Here is a 25,997-nt window from a genome sequence, read left to right as displayed (position 1 = left end):
TTTTGTTTGCGCCTGGAGCGCAAACAAAAGTAGGCTATTCGCGCTCCTTTTAAAATCCGCCCCTAAATGTATTTGCATGCACCACATCCTATGAGTGCAAATATTTCTTGTGCATATTGATCTTCAGCCCTAGATTAACCATTAAGCAAAATAAGCATGTGCTTAGGGCACCACAGAGTGTTACAATTTGCACTTGTTCTGATGTCCCCTAGTTATGAGAAAATAATTTGCTATATTGCTTACTGCTATTTAGTGTTAAATAAAATTAAAAAAAATTTAATATAGTTGTGGGGTCTGGCCTGGGAGAAAACTGAATTGTTAATCTCTTATTTCACCTTCAGCCCTTATTGAGTCTTAATGTCTTGTCAGTTAAGCAATGGAAGGGCCAAGGGAGCACCACTGTTGGGCTATGTTTAGGGAATCAGTTGCTCTTAATCCGGCCCTGGATATCTTGAAAATCCGACTGGCTGAGGCGGGGCCTGAGGACTGGTTTGAGCACCCTGGTTTAGGCCACAGAAGTGAACAGACTTGCATGGCAGTCGCATAAGTTGAGCCCAAACCACACTGAGACCCCATGATATATAATGGGCGACTCCACAAGGGGTTTCACATGAAAAGGGACCCTTCATGAAGCATTCAACCGAGGGCAGAGAAGACTCAGTCTTCCCCTTCTCCAGACTGTGGTAAGATACAATGGCAGTAAGATGAACTGAAGATACTGACCTGGACATCAGAAAGGGCAGAGAATAATGCTGGCGCACCTGCTAGAAAATCCCTTTCATTTATGGGCATAAGACGTAATGGTGGGCTGTTCAATGGCCTGAAAGAGTGCCTGGGCTATTTCCTCTGAGCAGCCAAGAAAAGAAATTCTGTCTTTTCAGCATCCACACAATCAATGATAGTGTGGCAATGTTCAGATGAAGAAGGATTCCCTGGTTCTGGAAGATCAAAGTCATCCAAAGAGGCTTTCTTGAACAGAGAGCTGTAGATGCAGGGGGGTAACCATTCTTGCCTAGGCCAGGCCACACAATTAGAATTAGCAATCCCCGATCCTCCCTTCTCTTCATAAGAATTTTCAAAATTAACAGTGCTAGGGCGGAGGGATAGACATATAGGAAGCCAGTCCCCCATTGTAACGAGAATGCATCTTCTGCTAACCTCTCAATCTTTCCCGCTGGCAGAGAACAGATCTATACCTGGAAAGCCCCAAAACTGAGAGCTCCTGTGAGCCTCTTGATCTCTACAAGACCATTTGTGTGGGTCTAGCACTCTGTTCATCTTATCTGCTCCGGAGGGGAGAGCCGGTGTAGGGGGCTAGGCAGGAGGCTAGTATGTTGTTTATACGTGATTCAGGCTTGCAATTCGGGTGTGCACAAAGAGGCAAGCTCCTTGCTTGTACTCCTTTGTGTGAATGCCAAGGGTGCGCGCCCACAGTGCAAGCACCTTCAGCATCACCACCACCACCACAGTGATCTGGTTGGTGGGGGGAGGTGGGCGGGCTGAGGGTGGGGCACTGATGTGGCGCCAACTCCCTCCGTCAACTCCTGCACTCCCGTTCTGGGTGGGAGCAGAGATAACCTGGAATTTTCAATCATGCACACACTTGCACACGTATGATTTAAAATACGCCTACCACGCTTAAGTATGCTCCTAATTTTAAGAGATTATTCAAGCAAACCTACTGTGCATATGTTCCATAGGACTTTGCTGGCTTCAATGCATATATGTAAGCAGATTTTAAAACCTGCTCATGTGAGGGACATTCCCAGCTTTTCCAATGAGTCCACCAGTTTGCCCAGTGGATCTTGAGGTCATCCTGACCACTCTGGATCTTCATCGTGCATGCCCCTCAGTTGACCCAGACCCCTCACCCTGACTAGTAAGCCCAAAAACGTTAGATCTTCAAACATACTTTTCATCAGGAGCAGCAGTAAAGTTACGTGGCTATGAAGCTGCCGCCCACTGTGGCCTGTAGTTTTAAAATATGGAGTTATGTGCGTAACAGTTGACCCCGCCCCAGAATGCTCATGCCCCACCCTTTTTCGCCCCTTTATTTTTTGCTTGCACGTGGGCCTATACGCACAAAAATCATGGCTTTTAAAACCTGCTTTGCAGGGTAATAGCTAATAGACTCATTACCCTGCAATTTGCATAGAGACATGATAATCCTAGCATGACTTTTTGTTCCTGCATTTTTTCGATGCTAAAAACTGTGTTACATACTGAGGTTATGTTAAAGCTGAAAAACCTGTGCTAAAACAGGGGTAAAAAGCTGTGCTAGGGGCAGCGCCGCTTATTACATCAGCCTCAAATACAGCACTGCTTCAGGACAGTCTGGTCTGTTTCAGATATTGGCAGAATATGTAAGGTTTTTTACATTGTGATCTATTCCCAGGAAAATGCAGGTACACCACCTTATGTCAGTCATGGCAGGGAAAAAAGAATCATTTACATTAAAATTACATTAAAGAAAAACATTCTCTCTCGAGGGGGTAGCAGCCTGCCCATAAGTGAAGGGACAGTGAAAAGAAAGTGAGCTGAAAAAACAGCCACATTAATCCCCCCCCCCAGTCACGTCATTAGGTTCTTCCAGCGATGTTCCTTGTCCCAGGCTTGAAACACTGTCCGGGTGCGAACAAAGGAGGAAACACAATTCCTTCATAGAGCTGTCAATCCTTCCAGGGTCTCCTGCAGACTGACAACAGGCATGGCACATCCTTCTCTTTCCAACGAGCTGCTATTTCATATTGTACTGCCAAAAAGACTTAGATAACAAACTTCTGAGCAGATTTTGGTACCTGATGCACTGAGTAGGAACATTGTTGGCTCACAGTCCAGATGAATCTTCGTTATATCCCATATACGTTTTTTTGTACCTTCTTCCAGAAAGGGATTATATACTTACAAGTTCACCAAATGTGACCCACAGTCCCCACTTCCCACATCCCCTCTAACACTTATCTGAGGTAGAAGGGTATATTTTTTTTTAAACCTAGAGGGAGTATAATACCATCTATAATATACTTTGAAAGAATTTTCAGCTAAAGAAGTGGAAATAGATGTTTCAGTGGTCCGCCATCGGATACTGTCCCTCACTTCTTCATTCAGTTCTCCCATAGCATCTTTCTCCCATTTTTTCCTCATGTTTTATTTTCCCATTCAAATGACAAGTTAATGCCTTATAAAGTTTAGAAATAAATCCTTTAAGAGGCAAGCCCTCTTTGCAATACTTCTCAAATAAGGAATAGCCTTGGCCAGCACATTGCTTTACCATGGTACAAGTTAAAAAATGATAAAAAAACAAACAAACCAGAAAGAAAAGAAAAACTAGACAGATTAAAGTGAAAACCCTGCATTTCCAGAGGGCACCTCAAGGCCAAATGATCCCTAGCACTGCAGGACCTTATCCTACTCAACCTGCAGAATAAAAAAAAGAGCCAAAAGTTGTTGTTTTTTTTACTTCCAAGTGATGCCCTCCCGTTCCGTTCTCGGCACTGTCAGATGACATCGTCTACAAGCATGTCTGACCTTCCTGTTTGTCCACAGAGAAATACTGGATCCTTTTCACCTTGGACCAGCAAAGATGCTACTGCACATCAGCTTTTGAGACAACATATATACATTACCTCTGGGTAAAAGGTACAGCAATTTGCAAAGAATCCCATTTTCAAACCTTTTTTTTCAATTATATTACTAGAACGCCACTTTATTATTATTTTAAGACAATAAGCAAGAAGGCCTAAAGTTATCCGGCCTACGTGGCTGAATAACAACCAGATATTCTTCAAAAGATATGCGATTAAGTAGCACTCCATTGATACAAAAAAAACCAATCGCAGGCCTCCCAGCTCGATTCTCATTCCCCCACCACAAAATTTCAAACCTCCTGCCACCGGTGAGGACCCTGCAAACCCTTCTAATTTTAATTAAAAATGAAAATCTTGATGACAATCCTCCAGCCCTCCCCCATCCCCTCCGCTAAATACCAAAAATATTGCCTCCTCATCACCTTCACACTGCCACCCTCCACCCAAATCCCTCTCATCCACCTAGGATCTGAGGCGGGGCCCCCTTTAGAAACATGGGATCGCAGTACATAGCGAGCCCGGGCGCTTCCAGCATTGCTCTGGTGATAGCGCTGGAGAAGCGTACACTATAGGGCAGATTTTAAAAAACTACACCCGCGCGTACTTTTGTTTGCGCGACTGGTGCAAACAAAAGTACGCCGGATTTTAATAGATACGCGCGTAGCCATGCGTATCTTTTAAAATCTGGGGTCGGCGCGCGCAAGGCTGCGCAAAATCGGCAGCCCGCGCGCGCTGAGCCGCGCAGGCTGCCTCCGTTCCCCCCCGCACCTTCCCCACCCCCCCCAGCCCTATCTAAACCCCCCCTACCTTTGTTCGAAAAGTTACACCTGCCCAAGGCAGACATAACTTGCGCAGGCCGGGCCGGCTGCCGGCGCACCATGTTCCGGTCCAGGGGTTGGTCCGGAGGCCGTGGCCCCACCCCCGGGCCAGAACCATGCCCGCGGCCCTGCCCCCAGAACGCCCCCGATGATGCGCCGGCCACGACACGTCCCCGACACGCCCCCCCCCAGGAAAGCCCCGGGACGCGCGTAAGTCCCGGGGCTTTCCTGGGGGGAGCTTGGGGCAGGTTTTCAGGGGGTACGCGTGTATCTTACGTGCATACCCCTTTGAAAATCTGCCCCTATCAGTGTAACTGTTCGGCACTGGGCCAAAGATAGTCAAGTATATTCATCAGGTTATTTAACCCCCTAAATATATGGGACGAGTTAAGCAGCTAACTTTAGCCAGATAACTTGTCCACTCCATGGCTCACTGTATATTACCCCCAAGATCTTTCAACCTTCTACAGCAGGGGTCCCCAAACTGCGGCCCACGGGCAAGCTGCGGCCCTTGGTTGAGTTTCATCGGGCTCCTGGCAACTGCAGCAGCAAGGACAGGAGTATGATCTGGCCTGCAGGGGTGGTGACGGGAGTGCGTTCCACCTCTACCGCCAGCGCGGACGCTTGAAGTGGGAAGTGCGAGTAACAGCAGCACAGCAGAGTGGTGTGGGCAGGGAGGAATGGCTGCATTAAGTACTGCGGGTGCAGGTGCAGCCCCATGACAGGGAGAGGGACTGCAGCACAGCCATAGGGCGGTGCAGATCATGGGAAGGAAGGCACTAGTGGTGTTGGGTCATGGGTTCTGCCAAGGAAAGCCAAATAAGGAGGGTGGTTCTTGGTGCTGCCATCTCATCGGAGCTGTCAGCAAGGGGCATGGATGACATCCAGAAAGGATGCAGACTTTGGAGGCACAGAGTGCAGGAATCCTCGTTATTATAAGCCAGATACCAAGTCAGAGTGTCTCTCTCTGGGTTAGGGTCTCTGAAGAGGATTGTTTTACTAATTTGGCATGTGGCAAGGGAAGGGAGTGAGAGGAGGGGAAAAGAAATGGGAAAGCGGAAGGAAGTAGAGAGGGAGCAAAGGTGCATGGGGGTATGTGAGAGAGTGCACACTAAACTGATAAAAACACACACACATCCCACCCCTGCCATCCATTCACCCTCCACTCTCCCCACCCTCCACTTCCCTAGGTAGGCAGATGCTGGGGAAGGGGAGGAAAGCAGGAGGGCGAGGTTACTAGGGGGTGTAGCAGGGTCGCCAACTTTGGAGAAATACAGAATTATCACTGGCACTATCTTCCTATATCCCTGGGAACTCTCCCCCATTCCCCAGAATTTCAAATCCCCAAAAGGGCCAGATATGGTTCCCCCCTCTCCACCCCACAAACACTTTTCAGCAAAATTCGGAAGGACTCTTTCCCTTCCCAGTCTTGGTGATTTGAAATGTCCTATGTGACAAGTTTGGGGACCCCTGGTACACAGAATACTCTAAGTCTCCCTTTATGCAAGGAATCAGTGCTGCGAATGCTATACTTACATCCTTCCTGGTAATGTGGCTCACATCATGGATGAATTTTATGCTCCCATTACCAGACGCATTCCCTAAGTATCCCAGGTCTGTCATCACTGCATCAGAAGAATGAGAAGCGCAGTTACATTTCTGTTTGCATCATATAAAGAGCGATTAGTAGAAGTGATGATCAAGCTTTAGTGTGTGCAGGAGCATCGGATGTAGCACAGGTATTAGAAACATTGCTGTACTTCAGTGTGCTTCAAAAAAGACCCAAATATATAGCATGTATTTAGAAGCACAAATGTAAAACTTGCTATATTGGGATATCTCATTATCTGGACAAGTCAACCTTCATAAGATACCAATGTATTGGTTATCGTGCTGATAAGACCCCGAGAGTGGGCTTTATAATCATTAGGTGACTTGATAATATTGTGATGGATTCTTTGTCTCACTTATCTTGATTCAAGTCCACTTCATTAATTAATACAGCCGCCGACATCACAATGTTTTGCAGCATAGAAGCCCCTTCTTCAAGGATTCGGCGTGAATATTAGTGGTCGACAGGTGGACAATTTGCGTGGTTGAAGTGTCAGGAACGGAGAAACAGACATCTGCTGACAACGGGTTTTTTTTGTGGTGCAGTTATATTTTGCTGACAGATTAAACGTGCCAATGGCTACCGGCGCTCTGAACCCTTCCTGCGCCGGTAGCCATTGGCACCTTTAATCCGTCAGGTCTCCAGGAGGAAGGCAGCTCCTGTTGAACATTGCTGTTCAAAAACTGAGCTGTAACAAAGCTGTGTGAGTACTGAAGGAAGTGGTTCTAACTCTGAGTAATTGGAGTACACTTTCCTGAAGGTAAAGGCAGTCTACTAATGTGTATGTGTTAAAGTGGCAAATAAAGATAACATGTTTTAAGAAAGGCTGGAGTTAGTCCAGGTTTGCCTCAGGGGATCACCACTAGTTCCCACATTGTGTAAATAGGCTTTTTGAAAATCACCCAGGGGGTTGCACACATAAAATTGAGCAGATGCAATTTCAAGCATACGTTTTTGCATACTAGAAAAAGGCATTCCCAGGGATGGATTTGTAAATGAATTTATCGTCAAATGCAATGACGTGTAGATAAGCAACAGACGGAGCCAAGGGGGACCCCATTTGTTAGCAAATGTGGCTTTCAAATTTGAAAAAATATTTGTCAAATGGGGAAACCATTTACCTGCATACTTTGATTTTTGAAAGTACACTCATAAATGGACACGCACAAATTTACACCTGCTCCAGAGCAGGCACAGAAGTGCATGCATAGGCTGTCTGCTTTGAAAATTAAGGTTGAAGTCTGCATGCACTTTCTACATGTGGGCTGTTATAAAATTATGCTCCCTATGTTGTAATTATTTATTTATAAACATTTCATACTGCGCCTTTTCCTAAGTTAGCCTCAAGGTGGATTACTCGAGTATCACAAGTGCTGTTAAATCTCAGGACTGCAGCCTGCACGGTACTCACCTAAGGAAATGTCACTGAAGAGGGACAGGACCCGGATAGGATTTTGTTTGCTAGCAGAAATCGGCTTAAAAATCTTGACAAAACCCTGCCAGAAATAACAAGCATAACGTTTACAATAAGCAAACCTGTCTCACACTGGAGGCAATAAGGACATTATGTATTATCCTCTGATGTGATGGCTTCAGATCACGTCTCTAGTAATATGGATCCTTCTGAGGGCAGTTTTCAGACTGTTTACTTTGGGACAAAATCTTTGGAGATTTTTTTTTTTTATAACTTTATTTCAAAAGTCAGAGCATCCACTGGTTTAGTGGCATAAAAAACAATACAATTCAATAGCATACAAACATATGGAAGGTAGGCACAAACAGCCCATGATCCCCAAAGTTACATTACAAAATATTGAGATAAAGAACGTTTACACTTCACATTAGCATAAAAAAACCCTAAAGGATATGTTGCACTCATCATTCGTGGGCCCCAACCTCGAGCAGCCTCATTCACCTCCCAGAACCTTAAAAATTAGAAAAAGTTTTTTTCTGGTGATTCTTTACAAAGTGAAGCAGCCCGATTCACTAAGAAGTCCAGATGGATGCCCCCTGGACCTGTAGACCCATTTATAACAGTCTTTGAAGAGATGGTATTACGTGATGTCATGTGATGTTAGAACAGGACAGAACCCATCTCAGTCACAACCTATCTAAAGGGGAATGGAAGGCCATTTCAGAATTAAGGAACAATCCCAATATCATAATAAAACCAGCAGAAAAAGGCGGAGGCATGGTGGTGTTAGATCTGAATCCTGCCATGAAGAAGCATACAGACAATTGCACAATACAGATTTTTATCTGTTATTACATTCAGATCCAACCTATGTGATCCAGGCGGAGATTCAGACAATGTTACAATATGGGGCAGATAGAAAATTAATACATCAAAAATTACATTCATTTTTACAGCAGGAACACCCCGTGATGCCAGTGATATATTTTGTACCTAAGATTCACTAATCCCTAGAAAATCCACCTGGATGCCCTATAGTATCTGAAAGAGGTTCATTATTTGAACCTATAGCCAAATACTTAGACAGTATTTTACAACCTAGCGTACCACACATTAGATCATATATTCGGGATTCAACACGACATCATATTATTAGATGAATTAGCAAATAATCAATCTATTGATGAGAAATGGTGGTTAGTTACAGGAGATATACAATTACTGTATACGAATATTCCCCAAACATCGGCTTGTCAGATAGTTGAAACCAAATTAACTGAATCTAAGTTGAGTACAGTATCACAAGATTTATGGATGCAATTAACAACTTTAGATTTGACAAATTTATTCAAATTTGAAAGCCACATTTTCCAACAAATGGGGTCCCCCTTGGCTCCGTCTGTTGCTTGTCTATACGTCGCTACATTTGACGATAAATTCATTTACAATTCTTAATATGCCCAATACTGTACATTGTATTTTGGAAACAATATATAGAGATGAAGTCTCTCTCATTTGGTCAGGCACGGAAATTTTGCTAAAATAATTTTTTGAATGAATTAACACTTTAGACAATCTTCAATTTGACTTTGCACACAAATAGGACTATATACCATTTTTCGATATTGTTATTAGCAAATCCTCCACACATTTTAATACTACCATTTACAGGAAACCAACACATAGGAACACGATTCTACATGCAGACATCTTCCACCCATATCCATTAAAAACCAACATACCAGTGGGCCAGTTCTTACCAAGGAGGAATATAAACTCCGATCCTGGGAACTTTTCATGCATTTTCAACATAGAGGATATTCCCACAAAATTATACGAAAGGCATATAAGGCGGCTCTATATGCCAATCATGACAATCTCCCCTTAACAGGGAGTAAGCCTAGTCTGATTAGACCAGTATGCATCATTCCATATTCAAGCCATACTGTTAACATCAAACACAATATACGGAAACATTGGCATATATTATCTAATCACTTTGAATTCAATGAACTACCTATCTTTGCAATCCAGAAGAGGAAATGTTTAACAGACCATCTTATTTTTCAGATTTGACCACATTAGAGTCTCACAATAATCAACCTACTGGCCAATTTCCCTGTGGGGATTGCACAATATGCTCCCATATTATGAACATTACGGTTTTTCACCATCCTGCACTTCCGATAAACTATGAGCTCAGGGGCCACTTTATATGTACAACAACTCAGGTGATATATGCCAGCATTTGTCCATGCAAACTAATTTATATTGGGCAAACAAATGCTCTGTGGGCACCCGCATTAAAGAACATCTAAGCTGCACACGTACCAGTAAAGTACATTGGACTACTATGCAACATTGTGAGTCTGATCTAAAATTCTTCGTGATTCGACAGTTAGTCTACACTCGAGGAGGAGATATTTCTAAGACTTTAGTACAGGTCGAGCAGAGATTTTCCAATGGAACACCCTATCTCCCTTTGGACTGAATCGCGAGATAGAATGGCTATCATTAATATGAACTTTTATGCCATCAATGATTTCCCTCCTGCTATTCCCTACCCTTCCCTTCTGCACACAATTTGATTTATTATTATTTTCATGCAGTATTACATAGTATTCTCATGCCCCATCATATATTGCACTCTTTTTTAGTGAAGGGTTTAGGATATGTACATTTTTGGTTTAGTGCACCTTTATTATTTTTGTTTAATTATCCACTTTTTAATTTTAATTCATCATGTTACAGCAGACATCCATTCTATTCAATTTTTTCCCCTGGTTCCCTTTTTAACGGCAGTAGGTTTATTGCTTTTCCATCATTTTCTTTTGTTTCTGTCCGTTTGTTCTTTTATTACGTAAGTAATTACTTTAGCAAGTTCTGTATATATCTTACTTACAGGCCGATACAGTACAGTGCGCTCTGGTGGAACGCACTGTTAGCCCGCAAAATGCAAATGCATGTTGATGGGCCTATTAGTTATTCCTGCGCCATACAGAAAGTAAAATGTGCAGCCAAGCTGCACATTTTACTTTCAGAAATTAACGCCTGCCCAAAGGCTGGCGTTAATTTCTGCCGGCTCCGGGAAAGTGCACAGAAAAGCAGAAAAAACTGCTTTTCTGTACACCCTCCGACTTAATATCATAGCGATATTAAGTCAGAGGCCCCAAAATTAAAAAAACATTAAAAAAATAATAAATTGGCCCGCGGCCCGGAAGACGGACGCTCAATTATACCGGCGTCCATTTTCTGAACCCATAGCTGTCAGCGGGTTTGAGAACCGACGCCAGCAAAATTGAGCGTCTGCTGTCAAACCCTCTGACAGCCGCCGCTCCTGTCAAATAGAAGGCGCTAGGGACGCGCTAGTGTCCCTAGCGCGTCCCTAGCACCTCTTTTTACCGCGGGCCCTCATTTAAATACACTGGATCACACGCCCAGAAGAGTGGCCTGGGCGTGCGTTGGGAGAGCGGGCGCTCACCTCGGAGCGTTGGCTCTCCCGCCGATTTTACTGTATCGGCCTGATAGCTAGTACGACATAGGGATCTTTGTGATCCCGATAGGCTGTCGGTCATATAAATTCAGCCTTTTTCCAATGCGTAGCCACAGCGTTTTTTTTTTTTTAGAAGCAGCATGTTCTGGCAGAGTTGGTGAGTACCGGGTTCCACATCACCTCTGGAGTATTCTTTATATTTGGTTATTAAATACTTTTGAAATACTTGTAAAACTTTCTTTTTTTGTTCTGCCATTAGATTTTCTAAGTACTTTGAAATTTTAAATGTTTCACAATATGTTGCAATCGGACACAACAGCCAAAATCACACTGAAGCCTTGTGCAGCACTGCGTTACATCTACCGTTCTAATTAATTCATGAACTAGAGGTAAAACTGGCCATTTATTTATCTTATGCTTTAACAGTTCTAACATAATATGAATTACTACTTTAATCATAAATTTTATTTATCAGAAATTTAGGGTGGAGATCGTTTTCATTCCCAAACATTTCTTGAATATGTTTTCATGATTATAAAAGACACACAAAACAATAGGTAATATTTTCATATTCAATTTATATTTATTTTCAATGTTTCCCTTTATTTAATCACCGGTGTACATTTGTATTTCATTTATAGATGTCAGATTCGCTGGCAAATTCTCTCTATAGCTTTCCCTTATTTTGGTATTGCCTGACAATTGCACCATATTAATCTAAGCCTGGTTGATAAATATCTCTGAGGAAGCCCATGTAGTGAAACAGAGAATTCTTTCTTTGTTGGGATGGAATTCACAGTCTGAAATAGTGGGAAGTAATCTATCAATTTGAAACACTGGGACACGGGACTCAGTTCATCAGTTGCAAATATTGAGATGTGATTTACCAGCTCAAGATACCTATTTCCAACCTGACATTGAGTTTTTTTGGTAGCATTGTAAGATAGGTAACAATGTTTAAATACTTCACAATTAGTTACATTGTTTATTCCTTGATGTTTAATTATATTGCCTTCTAGTGAAACATTGTTATATCTATCTTAAGAGATACAATTTGCTCTTTTTTCAAACAGAAGTACAACTTGGAGCTTTGTGCTGTTTGTTCAATATATGTGTTTTCCCAGTATGGTGTAACTTTCATAATGCATTTTATAGCTGTGTTTGCAATTATGAATGCATGTGTGTGAATGATCTTTATAACAGAGTTGGTTCTCAGATGTTTGTGTCAGATGACACTATATGTATTAAGTTCAATTTCACTGTACATTTGATAATACATTTTTGTGATCCATTTTAACAAGTTTGTTTTCATCAATTCTTTATTGAATTTAGAAGATGAACCTTTATCTTGTGGTGATTCCTTCAAGTAATAGGTATCCTGGAAATAGTGCCATGGGCGAGGGTGCATATGAGCACTCTTCAGCGCTCTCTGCTGTCTCATTGGAACCCGCAGTCTCAGGACTATGCAGTTCGGTTCCACTTGCCAATGGAAATCTGCTCCCACTTCCAGTGGTAGTTGCAGAAGGATCATCTGAGACAGGGAGTTCCCTTGTCCTCTCTGATCTGGTTGGTACTCATGACAGATGTGAGTCTCTACGGTTGGGGGGCTCACTGTCTGGAGTTAACAGCCCAAAGGTGTTGGAATGCCACAGAGTCCCGCTGGAACATCAATCGCCTGGAAGCTCGGACAGTATGGCTGGCATGCTTGCAGTTCAAGTGGTTTGCATGATGTTTGACAACATGACGATGGTGGCCTATATCAATCGCCAGGGAGGAACCAAGAGCCAGCAAGTGTCACAGGAAATAGACCAGTTTATGGAATGGACAGAAGGACATCTGCCGATGATCTCAGCCTCTCACATTGCAGGAAAAAAGCAACATAAGAGTGGACTTTCTCAATAGGGAGAGTCTTGACCCAGGAGAGTGGGTGTTGTCAGCCAAGGCATTTCAGCTGCTTGTGGATTGCTGGGCCTTCCATTCCTAGACCTGCCGGCGACTTTTCGCAATGCAAAGGTGCCTCAGTTCTACAGTCGCAGAAGAGATCCGTGGTCCCTGGAAATAGACGCTCTCGTACAGGTCTGTCCAAAAAACAGATTGCTTTATGCCTTTCTTCCAAGGCCCTTGCTGGGCAGGACAATTCGCAAGATCAAAGCCCACACCGTGGCACCGGACTGGCCCAGGTGTCCATGGTATGCACCGGACTGGCCCAGGTGTCCATGGTATGCAGATTTGTGAAGACTCCTGGGGGAGAGAAACTCCTTCGCCTTCTGCCGCACATGGATCTGTTACAACAGGGTCCGCTTCTTCCCAATGATACAACTTGGTTCTGTCTTACGGTTTGGCCCTTGAGAGGGCTCGCCTGTTGAAGTGTGGTTCTTCTGCGGTGATTGCCACCTTACATTGTGCTCACAAGTTCTCTACTTCCTTGATTTATGTACGGGTTTGAAGAGTTTTTCAGGCCTGGTGTGAGAAACGGGGTGTTCTTTATCATTTAGTTAAGATTCCACTCATTCTGGATTTTTTGCAGGATGGGTGAATAAAGGATTGGTCCTTAATTCCTTGAAGGTGTAGTTTGCGGCTCTTGCCTGTTTCAGAGGCCTGTGAATGGTGTTTCCTTGCATTCTCATCCTGATGTGGCCCGTTTTTTTAAGCAAATGAAGCATCTTAGGCCTTCCTTGAGGTTACTGGTTCCATTGTGGAGTCTTACGTTGGTGCTGAATCTTTTGGTGGGCCCTATGTTCAGACTGCTGCATAGCCTTTCCTTGCAGTTGTTGACTTTGAAGACTGTGTTCCTGGTGGCTATATGTTCAGCATGTCAAATTTCTAAGCTGCAGACCTGGTCTTGCTAGGAGTCATTCCTTCAGGTGACTCCAGGGGCATTACAGCTGCATACTGTTCCATCCTTGTTGCCCAAAGTAATCTTGGACTTTCATTTGAATCAGTCCGTCTCCTTGCCAACCCTGGATAAGGTCAGGGATGCGGAGGAGTATCACATCTTGCTCCCCTTGGATGTCAAGTGACTTGTCATATAGTATCTGGTGGTCTCTGAACATTTTCAAAAGACAGATCACCTGTTTGTTCTCCATGGCAAGAGAAAGCAGGGTGCTCTGGCTTTGCAGGCTACCATAGCTCATTGAATTAAGGAGATAGTCACGGACATGTATGTGGATGCCAAAAAGCCATTGCCTACTCAAGTTAGGGCTCATTCCACTAGGGCGCAGGCAGTGTCATGGGTGGAGGTTAGCCTGTTGTCTCCCATCGATATATGCCAAGTTGTGACGTGGTTCTCCTTACACACTTTTTTCAGGTTTGATCATCTGGACGTGCAGGCCCAGGAGGATGCAGTCTTTGCACGTGCGATGTTGACTGGACCAAGGGCAGCCTCACACCCTGTTGGGGAGTAGCTTTGGTACATCCCACTGGTCCTGAGTCCATCTGTCTACAAGCTAGGAAATAGAGAAATTACTTACCTGATAATTTCATTTTCCTTAGTGTAGAGAGATGGACTCAACTTCCCACCCTCGGCTGCCGCATGATTGTGTCAATAGTCTTCCTGTGAGGCTCTGAATCCCAAGGGATTACTGGTAAGTGTTCTTCCAGTCCCTAGCTTGGGGTATCTAAAATCTTACGTGAGTTCAGTGTTTATGGTTGGTTGAGTACAGTTCTGGTTACCTGTTTTTAATCATGCTTTTAATCACATTTTTTGCTAGTCTGTCCTAGAGATGTGAATCGTGTGCCAGATCGTCTTTAACAATCAGATTCGGCTGCGGGGGGGCTCGAATCTGATCGTTACGATATGTGAATTGGAATCGTTTCCGATTCCAATTCACATTTTTTTAGGAGGCCTGCACCGCAAAAAAAAAACAAAACAAAAACACATCCGACCCTTTAAATCGACCTCCCGACCTGACCCATCGCTAATTATTTTTTTACAGAGGCCCACGCCGCAAAAAAACCCATCCGACCCCTTAAATCGACCCCCCCCCCCCCCACCCATCGCTAATAATTTTTTTACGGAGGCCCGCGCCGCAAAAAAAACCAAAAAAACCCATCCGACCCCTTAAATCGACCCCCCCCCCCCGACCCATCGCTATTTTTTTTTTATGGAGGCCCGCGCCGCAAAAAAAACCATCCAACCCTTTAAATTGACCTCCCCCCTCCCGACCCCCCCAAAACCTTTTAAAGTTACCTGGTGGTCCAGGGGGGCCTCGGGGGACCTCAGGGAGAGATCCAGGGGGGCCTCGGGGAAAGATTTCCCAGGCATCACCTGTTCTAAAAAAAAAAATGGCGCCGATGCCCCTTTGCCCTTCCCATGTGACAGGGTATCCGTGCCATTGGCCGGCCCCTGTCACATGGTAGGAGCACTGGATGGCCGGCGCCATGTTTAAAGATGGCGCCGGCCATCTTTACTCATCAGCCCATAGTATAATATGGGCTGATGAGTAAAGATGGCGCCGGACATCCAGTGCCCTCCCGGCCCTCTCCCGAACCATCGCCACGCCCCTGGACCTGCCCCAGACCACCCCAGACCGCCCCCTGACCCACCTCCTCCCTCCCCTTTTACGAAGCCCCGGGACTTATGCGCATCCCGGGGCTTTGCGCGCGCCAGCGGCCTATGCAAAATAGGCACGCCGGTGCAGGACTTTTAAAATCTAGCCCTAAGTTATTATCAATGACTTTTTTACTTAGAGTTCCATAAGGTTCTATTCTTTTTCATTAATATTTGGTTGGCTCCATTAGTTATTATTCTCATACAAATTCATGTGTTTAGTCCCTATGTTTATGCTGATGATATTCAGCTTGTAGTTTAACTAATAATATTGAAACCCCCCCACAAGAGACAGAGGATTGAGCATGCTACCATGTAAGTGAACTATGGGGGCAAAAGTGTGCAGCCCGCCCGCAACCGTGGTGGGTGAAAATGCACCGCCGCAATGCGGCCGGCTGCACGATTTTGGCCCCGCCCCCTTTTTTTTTAGCGCGGCTATAAATATAGCAGAATGATGAATCTAGGGCAAAGTTCAGCATTTAGCTAGAGGAATTCCATCAGTTTGACCACACTTGAAGTAGTGGGATAAGTTTTTAGCTAATTCAGGGCAGTGCAGGGGTGCTCCTAGCGGAGCAGAGTTATCCAGCTAACTTAGCTGATACCAGTGTTACGTGGCTGAGTTAGACGGATGATTCTGGGACTTACCTCAGAAGAGTCCTAAAGTGTTCTGGGTGCATGCACCTAGATAACTTGTATCTTAACCAGATATATTCACATTATAGCTGGGTAAGTGCTAGAAAAAAGGATTCTTTACAGGTCTCTAGACCCGATCCCACTGAAGGACTAAAACTACTATCTGGCATTGTATCTGATCCGACCTCCTCCCGCCCAAAAAAATAAAGATGTACAATAGTTGTGGCCATATCGAGCCAAGGAAACTCCCTGAAGGTGCCCCCTCCCCAAATTCGAGTAGTATGTGCAGTCTCCGGGCTCCCTCCTCACGCCGTAGCCTCCCACCCTGCCTGGCACAACCCAAAAAGCGCAAAGTGGCCAGAGCGTGGAATAACTGTAAAGCGGCTGGGCCTTTGCTGGCTGGGGTGGGTGGGGATGGCGTCAGGGTGGTGAGGGCAGGGGAAGGGGAGCATGAAAAAGCGCCCTGGAGGCCTTGAATTTTGCATCTTTTGTGGGGCTGGGGATAGGGAACAATGCTGACAGCAGTTTCAGTCCTTTACCAGGGTAAAAGTCGAGCCTTGAGGCCCAGAAGGATTTCTTTTCATGGCGCTTAACCGGCTGCATTTGGAATATGCGAGGACAAGTTATGCAGGTAAACACATGTGGATAACTATTAACGTAACCAGTAATATTCAGACACAGCCAGCTGGGATTCAAGCTATCAGATTACATATAACCAGAGAACTTTTAAGGGAGTCATTTTCAAACATATTTACACGCTTAAAACTGGGTTTTATACATGTAAATGTGCTCTATGCATGTAAGTGGGCTTTTGAAAACTGTTACAGTTTGTGCCATTGAATTAGGAATAGGTTTTACCCATGTTAAAGTTACGATACTGTGCCTCAATTTACAGTTTTCTACAAACACTATATTCTTTATAGAACCATATTAGTCAGAAATAAGTTAAATGTAAGGTTTCCGTTTTGGAAGGTACACAGCATACTGTACAATTTAAAGCATGTATTTGATACTTTTTCAGATCATTTTGCAGCTAGATAAGAAAGCTAAGCTAAGATTTGGTTATTTTATTAAGCAGAGCTAACTGGTGCAGATTCTTGCAGGTCAATATTCAGAAATGTGGCGATTGGACAAGTTATCTGGCTAAAGTTTGCCAAATACGCTTGTCCCAGATATCCAGCAGGATGAGTCTCTCACGGAAAATACTCACAGGGGAGGTAATTTTCAAAGGAGTTTCAGGCGTAACTATAACGTGCTGACTAGTTAATTAAAAAAAACCAAAAGGCCACCTTGCCTATATGCTAATACTTATTAGCGAAAGCTCCCACTGCCAAACTCCATTATCTTATAAGGCTCATGTGATAAAGTGATATTTTGGCAGCAGTTTACAAGTTCAGAGGTGATTCCGCACTATTCCAGCAGGACCATGCTGGCTGCTGTCCGCTCTAATAGCCTCATCTGTGTGTCCCCCTCCTAGGGGGAACATTTTACAAATGCTGGTTGTGCCCATTCTGGCTAACTTCTGCTAACTCTCGAATTATTTGTCCCCGAGTCCAACAACTTGCTAAGTGGTACCCCAGAAAGATCCCAGTGTGTGTGTGTGGTGGGGGGAGGGGGGGGGGGGGTCTCCTATGAAGCCCTGGCTGGATGGGGAGGGGGTGGCCATCCAAAGTTTCTAGCCTGCAGCAAGGGGGGAGGGGCCCTCTGAGGACGCAACCATACCCGATCTTAAACCTCTACTATGGCAGAAGCAGCCTGGTACCCTGGCACCCGTCACGGCCTCCCCGTCTGTCCCCTTCCTCTGTCCTGCCCGGGAGGGAGGATCCGCAGCCACCCAGGGCTCCTTCTTACATGCTCATCGTAGAGTTTCTTCACGCAAGCCCTCCACTTCGCTCTGGGATGCAGTAAACCATGATAGTTGATGGGTAAGCACAGGAAGCAGAACCAGATGTCCATGGCCTTCACCCCGCGTGCAGTGCCAGGCTTCACCAGCATATCCAGACACTCAGTGCAGAAACACCTGAACCAGAAAGGGAATCAAGTCAGGAGATCTCCCCACAAAAGATGCGGAATCACAAGAAGGCTTACAAAAAAAACAAAACACAGTTACACAGATAAAGACCAGCTGAGATTTTTTCTCCCTGGTTTTCTACCGCTTTGGGTAGATGAACATCCACATTCAGTATATAAAAGTTATGCAGTAAAAAAAAGTATATAACAGAATGATTCTAGTCCCATATTTCACTCTTCTTTCTTTCCCAGTTACAAATACATTTTGGCTTAAGTTCAAGGAAGGTCTTTTATGTGCACCATCCACACACATTCTGCCAATGAACCTCCATCCTGCCCTGCAGTAGTAAGACCCTGTGAGAGACCCTCCCCCCCCCTCTTTAACCTTAAATTCCTCAGAGGGAGAGAGAGCTCTGTAGGCGACCCCCTGCTGGAGCAGGAGAAGAGGTCCCCGCTCTCTAGGAGAACACAGGTCCTAAGCACCCATCTGTCCTGTGAGTAAGCAATATCTCTGGGAGAAGGCAGCCCCTAACATAAAACTGTGAGTGCTGCTTCCAGAAGCTCGTCCGTCTGCTATTCACTGTATGCTGGAAGTGCTTAATAAAGTGAATATCGCATGGAGAAAGGCTGGAGTCAGTCTGCTATTCACTGTATGCTGGAAGTGCTTAATAAAGTGAATATCGCATGGAGAAAGGCTGGAGTCAGTCTGCTATTCACTGGATGCTGGAAGTGCTTAATAAAGTGAATATCGCATGGAGAAAGGCTGGAGTCAGTCTGCTATTCACTGGATGCTGGAAGTGCTTAATAAAGTGAATATCGCATGGAGAAAGGCTGGAGTCAGTCTGCTATTCACTGGATGCTGGAAGTGCTTAATAAAGTGAATATTGCATGGAGAAAGGCTGGAGTCAGTCTGCTATTCACTGGATGCTGGAAGTGCTTAATAAAGTGAATATTGCATGGAGAAAGGCTGGAGTCAGTCTGCTATTCACTGGATGCTGGAAGTGGTTAATAAAGTGAATATTGCATGGAGAAAGCCTGGAGTCAGTCTGGTTCCCGCCTCCAGCCTAAGAAAGTTGCCCGGCCAACCACCACACCCTTCCTACCCTCACAGCTCTGCCAAGGATCCTGAGTCCTGCCTTGTAGCCCCACAGGACCTCCTGCTGTTCCAAGCGTGAGACCTCCTCCCTCCCCACAGCTCTGCCCATGCACTTCAGTCCTGCCCCACAGCATTGCTATATGCACAACTTTGCTAAAGGTCCCTCAGTCCTCTAGTAGTCTAGTACTGGGATTTCACACAGCCCATATGGAAGACTCTTCACAAGGGCTGCAATGCCCTTCCATCGTGTATGAAAAGACAGAGCAGACCTTTTCTGAAGTCTTGCACTGCTGAGGAAACATGAGGCAGAGTGGCGAAAGCAGTGAACTCAGGAATCTCCAGGGGAAATAGCGCCTCTCTAACCCGGGCCAGCTTTAACTTGTGGGCACCCAGAGGCAAGAGGGAAGCCCCCATCCTGATCACCCTCTCCCCCTCCCCTCATCTTGGAGGTGCACCTGCTGTCTGCTCTAGGGGTGCCACCCCCGACAACACCCGGCAGCTTCAGGAAAGGAAATCCAGCATGGAGCCAGCCAGGCTTGGTGCGCTTGGCGGTCCTGAAGTGGCCCGGCCCCTGGCATGGGCTTCCATGATATCTAGAAGCCTGGTCCAGAGAATGGGCAGAGCGATTGTAGGGTCTCCTAGCACCGGTGTACCTCTCCTGAAGCTGCTGCTGCTATCGGGCCGGCGTAAACAAGATAAAGGAGCAGCTGCAGCCCCGAATTGGCAGCATGGCAGAGGTGGGAGTGCTGTAGTGCCTGTTACCATTGCCTATTCCTAAATCCAGGCCTGCCTCCGCCACTAACCAGGTCAATTTGTTTCCTTGTGTTGTCTCAGTTACTCAGTGGCAGCTAGGATGTAAATGACGACCCCTTTTCTCGCCCCCCTGGAAGTAGGACCTCTGGAATCTTTCACATAGTCCAATTGAGAAGCAGTTTTCTCAAACAATCATGCGCCCTCCTCTCCTATACACCTGGTCTGCTTATATTTTGCCAGCGGACATGACAAAGGTCCACAGACAATCTATGCATTGAGCCACAGGGCTGGCGGCGACATATATTGTGGCCCATCTGGCAGCCTAGCAATAGATCTGTGGGCATGTAAAATAATGCCTAAAGAAATTCTAAAAACAGGTAGCAGTTCTGCTTCTGAGACCTATCCGGGGGCCCATTCCCTTTTGACCGAAAAGGCTGCATGGACACTCCAATGGAAGGGTATGGAAACAGGATTCTGGATTACAATAATTCTCTGTTTATCGGGCTGTCACAGAAATGTCGGAATAGACTGCAAATAATCTAGAACTCAGCAGCAAAACTGATTACTGGGGTAGATAGGAACGAGCATATCACTCCAGTCCTGGCCACAACTGCATTGGTTTCCTGTTGCATCTAGTGCAATTTAAAGCCAACCGCTTAGCCTTTCTGGCACCATACGGGTAAGGCCCACAATACCTTACAACTAAACTGTTATATTCCAGGACGTAGTCTGAGATCTGACGGGGAGGGACTTTTATGTGCTCTCACGTTGAGGTGTGTAAAATGAAGAAGACAAGATCACGTGCATCTCATGTATAGCACCTATTATGTGGAATTCCTTATCAAAGGAGATTGAAAATGTTTTGCAGAGTTATTTAATGCGGTTGGGAGATACCGAGTTTGAATGGAATAGTTTATTGTGAGGATGTTCTCATTTCGGTCAGTTTAGACAGAATAGCACACCATTGTGCAATTAGTCTTCTTTGTCATCAGCTTAAACTGAGTAATGTATGGCTATTCCATTGGTAGTTCTATATTTGGTCGGTTTATGGAGTGAGTTACTTTTGCTCATTGTTAATCGAAGAGGTTGCAAATCTTCTGCGGGGTTTTTCAATGTAGCCCGGAGACACCGAGAGATTTAACCCTTAAAAAATCCTGAGTTTGGAAATACTGTGGTTATTGCAGACTTTGGATAGACGCTACCAGGTGTAATGAGAGACTGCAACTTCCTGTTGGGTTAGTTTAAAACCGGCATGTGTCTGCGCGTGCAGCGCGTTTTTTGTGACCATGCGGTGACAAGAGCCCAGGTCGGTTGTATCCTTTGATGTGTGTATAAGGTTGGTACTTTGGTAACTTATATATTGTTCTGCAGGCTATTATATTTTGTTTAGATGACTTTTATGGATGGTTATTCTTTTTCAGATTGATTCCAGACTGTTGAAGTATAAAATATGGGCATTATCCATAAGTAGTCACATATTCTTAAGGGTAAGTTAGTCTTGATATTTTGTGAGAGTACAATGAAATAAATAAATAAATAGGTGATGAATTCGTTTTTAATCTTTTTAGATTATGGAGAAATCACCTCTATTCAACTGATGAAGTGCGCTGCTTTCAAGGAAATAGTTTAATAGTGTGTACAGCACAAATGTGCTGACTCTTCAATCAATCATTTGTTGCTGACTCTTCAATCAAGCAACCGACTTTGTATTTTGAAAAACTGGGATCTATGTTCGATCTAAAATTTGTGAAGCATTGACAGTATTTAGGTTGAAGGGAGAAACATCTGATTCACAATTTGTGAAAAATCGATAGTATTCAGGTTGGAGGGAGAAGTGTGTTGATTCCCCCCCCCCTTCCCCTGAGGAAGCTAATTTGACGAAACAGTGGGGCCCTTAGTTGGGGTATTTATAAAGCAATTTACAGAAAGATTTTTAAGGGATATAATGAGCTATAAATATTTGTTTGGTACCTAGCAGAGTCACAAGTTGCATATGTTTTTATAAATCAGTATGGATGGTCGTGAGTGACAATGAGTATGGTGAGTATGTTTGCTTGGGATTTTTGCTGTTGAGGGGACATTTTTGGTATATTATTGTATTTTTATAAAGCTGTGTGTATATGTATATTATTGATATATGTGATTTTTGATATTTCTTCTGGACATGTAAATTTTAATAAAGCAATTTTGTTTATTTAATCTGGTTCATACTATGAAATCCTATAAGTAGTTACAACTATAAAATGATTTGATGACGTGATTTTGTGATTTCTAAATACAAAGAGATGAAATGAAATGAAAGAGAAGGAGCTATTAACGGAGGGGAAGAGGGGGGGGGGAATATTCCTTTCACTCATTTAGGAGTTGTTATTTCTGAAGGTGCTTTATGTTTGCTGCTACTATCTAATCTCATTTACCTGCTACAGGAAGGATCATCACATATGATAAGAGTTTTCCCACTACCACAAATAGTGCAATATGACTGGCAGCCATCTTGGTCATACAAGAAAAACACTTCCAGAAAATTCTCCTAATAAAAAAAAAAAAGATTCAGTCATTTGTTTATTTATTATGATGTATTACCCATTTTTTTGAAAGAGAATTCACCTAAAGTGGTGTACAGCATATTAAACTAGCAATAAGCATCGGAGATGTAACAGTACAATTGTCCATGAAGCCATGGGCCTTACAATTAATGCATCTGATATAAGCTGCATAATTCCTAAACACATGATAAATAATACCCATACATATATTTGTGCAGATGATGTGGAGGAAGATTAAATCTCGACTCTCCCATGTCTCAGTGAGTATAGGATGGGGGGAGGGGTAGGGGAGAATGCATACAACAGGTAAAGAACCCTAGGCTCAGCCACCTCTGTCCATGTCTCCTACCTGCTGCAGTACCACTAGCTCTCATTGCCTTCCACATTAACCTTTGTTTGAACACTGCTAATATCCTGAGTGGGGGGCATTTGGATCAGCATTCTTGTTCCGCTATCAGGCAATCATAGACATATGAGAAAAAGGGATGTTCAACCTTCAGAATATTAAGGACCTCCTTCAACAAGATCTCAATGAGAAAACCCCAACTCCTGTAATTCAAATTCATGGTGAGACTCTAAAGAATAATAACATTTCCCATACCTGAAAAGCCATAGAAGATGGGCATCTATAAAGAAACTCAACATCAGCTCATATATAAGTGTACTCTTAGGTCACCTGAGGAATCTGGTGTTTGACAACTATGATATTAGATTCCCCACTTTACTGTATGTACAGGAAACATCTCAAGATGCTGGATAACTACTATCATCATTGAGGAAGATCCTCTGAATCCAATTAGAAAACAGTGTATTCTCGCAAATACTATGAGCATTGAAGTAATGATCATCAAATATCAACTTTACTACCTGGCCATGATGAATACTTCCAGACTCCCAAAACAAGTTTTATTCCCAGCATGCAGTCCAATAAGAGCTGGAAAAAAACATGACCAGCTCACCCTCTATGTATGCAGTGCTGTACAAAAAACATAAAAATCAGAGTTGCTTACCTGTAACAGGTATTCCCTGAGGACAGCAGGATGTTAATCCTCACATATCAGTGACATCATCAGATGGAGCTCCGATACAGAAAACTTATGTCAAAAGTTTCTAGAACTTTGACTTGGTTCTCTGACATGCCCAGCAAGCCCTATACCACATGTCCACGTGGGGTCCCTCTTCAGTCTAGTAACATAGAATTATGATATGGGAAAACATGCAATCCCAGTCTGAGGAGGTGCGCCACCACCATGGTCAGGCATTTTGGGGTAGATTTACAAAAAATGCGCGTTCGCGTACTTTTGTTGGCGCACCAGTCGCAAACAAAAGTACGCTGGATTTTAGTAGATACGCGCGTAGCCGCACGTATCTGCTAAAATCCAGGATCGGCGCACGCAAGGCTGCCGATTTTGTGCAGCCGGCGCGTGCCGAGCCGCGCAGCCTGCCTCCATTCCCTCGGAGGGAACTCGCTTTCGCCCTCCTCTCACCTTCCCCTTCCTTCCTCTATCTAACCCACCCCCCCGGCCCTATCTAAACCCCCCCCCCCTACCTCTGTCCGGGGATTACACCTCCCGGAGGGAGACGTAAATCCCCGTGTGCCAGCGGGCCGCTAGCGTGCCGAGACGCGACCTGGGGGCAGTTCCAGAGGGCGCGGCCACGCCCCCGGACTGCCCCAGGCCGAAACCACGCCCCCCAGGCCCGCCCCTGAAATGCCATGTCCCGCCCCCAAAACGCCGCGCCGATCAGCCCCACCCCCGACACGCCCCCCTCGAAAAACCCGGGACTTACGCGAGTCCCGGGGCTCTGCGCGCGCCGGCAGGCCTATGGAAAATAGGCGCGCCGGCACGCAAGGCCCTGCTCGCGTAAATCCGCCCCTTTGTGAATACTTGTGAGGCAGACGCAAGCCTGAAAAGCAACACCCGTTATTGGAAGTGTTGTTTCCCCACCACAAATCAGAGATACTTCCAGTGATCAGGGAAGATCTCGATATGGCTGTATGCTTCCTGATGAACTATTGGCCCAAAATGGGCATGAAGGGCAATTTGGTGGGACATCCAGATTTAATTGGTACCCCTGGCAGACGATGGACAAAATCCACTGGTCCGAGGTTACTCTGGGCCCCCTACTGGAGGGTCCATCGTCCCAGGTACGGGCAACTGGCTTATGATCTCTATGGCCCATTCAAAACCCCATCCCTGGAGTTGACTGAGGTGCTGGCTGGGGCTTGGGAGCTCTCTGCTGCCTGGAATGGCCGCGAGAGCTTGGATGGTGTGTACGGGATTGAGGAGGCAGAGAATAGTACTTCCTTTGGCAAAAGAAAGATTTCCTGGGCCCCTGCCACGACAGCCTCCTGGATGAGGAGGATGAGTCTGGAGTGCTGGTGGAGAGTTCTTGGAAGGTTTCACAATGGTCCCAGAGTTGGGCACAGCATCCTTCACTCTATCTTCAACGAGATTCTTTCCAGTGCATGGCACGTCAGCAAGTCGTTCCTGTACCTCTGGTCTGAGATCCGAGGCCCGCAGCCTTGCCAGCCTGTAGGCGCTGATTCCCGCTGCAGAGACCCTTGATGTCGTTTCAAAAACATCATAAGTTGCATGGCCTCATGTTTTTCACACTCCAAACCCTTGTGCACCATCGAGACGAGGGTGTCTTGCTACTGTTGAAGCAGCTACTCAGCCACCTCAAGCACCTGCTTCCAGATGTCCTGTGAGTACTGGCTCATGTAGATCTGGTAGGCAGCGATGCGGGCAATAAGCATGGTGCCTTGGAACATTTTCCTCCCAAGAGCATCCAATGCTCTGTGGTCCTTCCCCGGGGACCCCATGGAGTGGATCTGAGAACACCAGGCCCTCTTGAGGGCAGATTCAACCACTACCAATTGGTGGGGCAGGTGATGCTTATCAAATCCGGCAGCCTTTTGGATGAGGTAAACCCCATCCACCTTCTTATTCATGGGAGGCACTGTGAGAGGGTATTCCAAAATCCTCAGCAGCAACTCTGTAAAGAATCTCCTTAGGAGGCTCCACGAACTGAAGAACCTCGAATATTTTGTGCTTGGCATCTTCTTCAGTCAAAAGCTGGAATGGGATGGCCTCAGTAAGAGCAAAATCATACATATAAGAATATTTCAAAACAGCTGAAGAATAGATTAACATTCAATAGTTAAAAACTCAGATACAACTTTTAAAACTGTTCCAAAAATCAATAAAATATTTAAAAACAGCCGACACCAAATAAGAATAACCCACCCTCCTTCCCCATTATCTGGGAACATTTGATTTCCAGATGCCCTGACGATGTCGTGGATTAGTTGGGGTGGGGAGGAAGCATAGTAGTGTTGGTTATCTGCACAAACTTTCTCCCCCAAAACACACGCATTCACTCACTCCCCCACCCCATACTCACACACCCTTCACCTCCCCCCCACAGACACACATTTCCCCCTACACTTTCCCCACCCCCCCCTCCAACATACACACACACTCA

The 25,997-nt window shown here is 45.0% G+C and overlaps 1 protein-coding gene across 3 annotated transcripts in view; it reads right to left on the bottom strand.

Moving 5' to 3' along the window:
* Window positions 1–25,997, bottom strand: part of DNMT3L (DNA methyltransferase 3 like) — a 93,610-nt gene that overhangs the window by 27,924 nt on the left and 39,689 nt on the right. For all 3 annotated transcript variants that reach the window (XM_029578818.1, XM_029578820.1, XM_029578819.1), the window contains 4 exons: window positions 22,383–22,495; window positions 17,958–18,126; window positions 7,429–7,513; window positions 5,942–6,030 (listed from right to left, as the gene is read on the bottom strand). In XM_029578818.1, coding sequence (XP_029434678.1) covers window positions 5,942–6,030; window positions 7,429–7,513; window positions 17,958–18,126; window positions 22,383–22,495 — 456 coding nt within the window. The remainder of the gene's footprint in view (window positions 1–5,941; window positions 6,031–7,428; window positions 7,514–17,957; window positions 18,127–22,382; window positions 22,496–25,997) is intronic.

This window comes from Rhinatrema bivittatum, chromosome 15, assembly GCF_901001135.1.
Source record: "Rhinatrema bivittatum chromosome 15, aRhiBiv1.1, whole genome shotgun sequence".
In the NCBI taxonomy this organism is placed as follows: domain Eukaryota; kingdom Metazoa; phylum Chordata; class Amphibia; order Gymnophiona; family Rhinatrematidae; genus Rhinatrema; species Rhinatrema bivittatum.
This window is presented reverse-complemented; position numbering and strand designations above follow the sequence as displayed.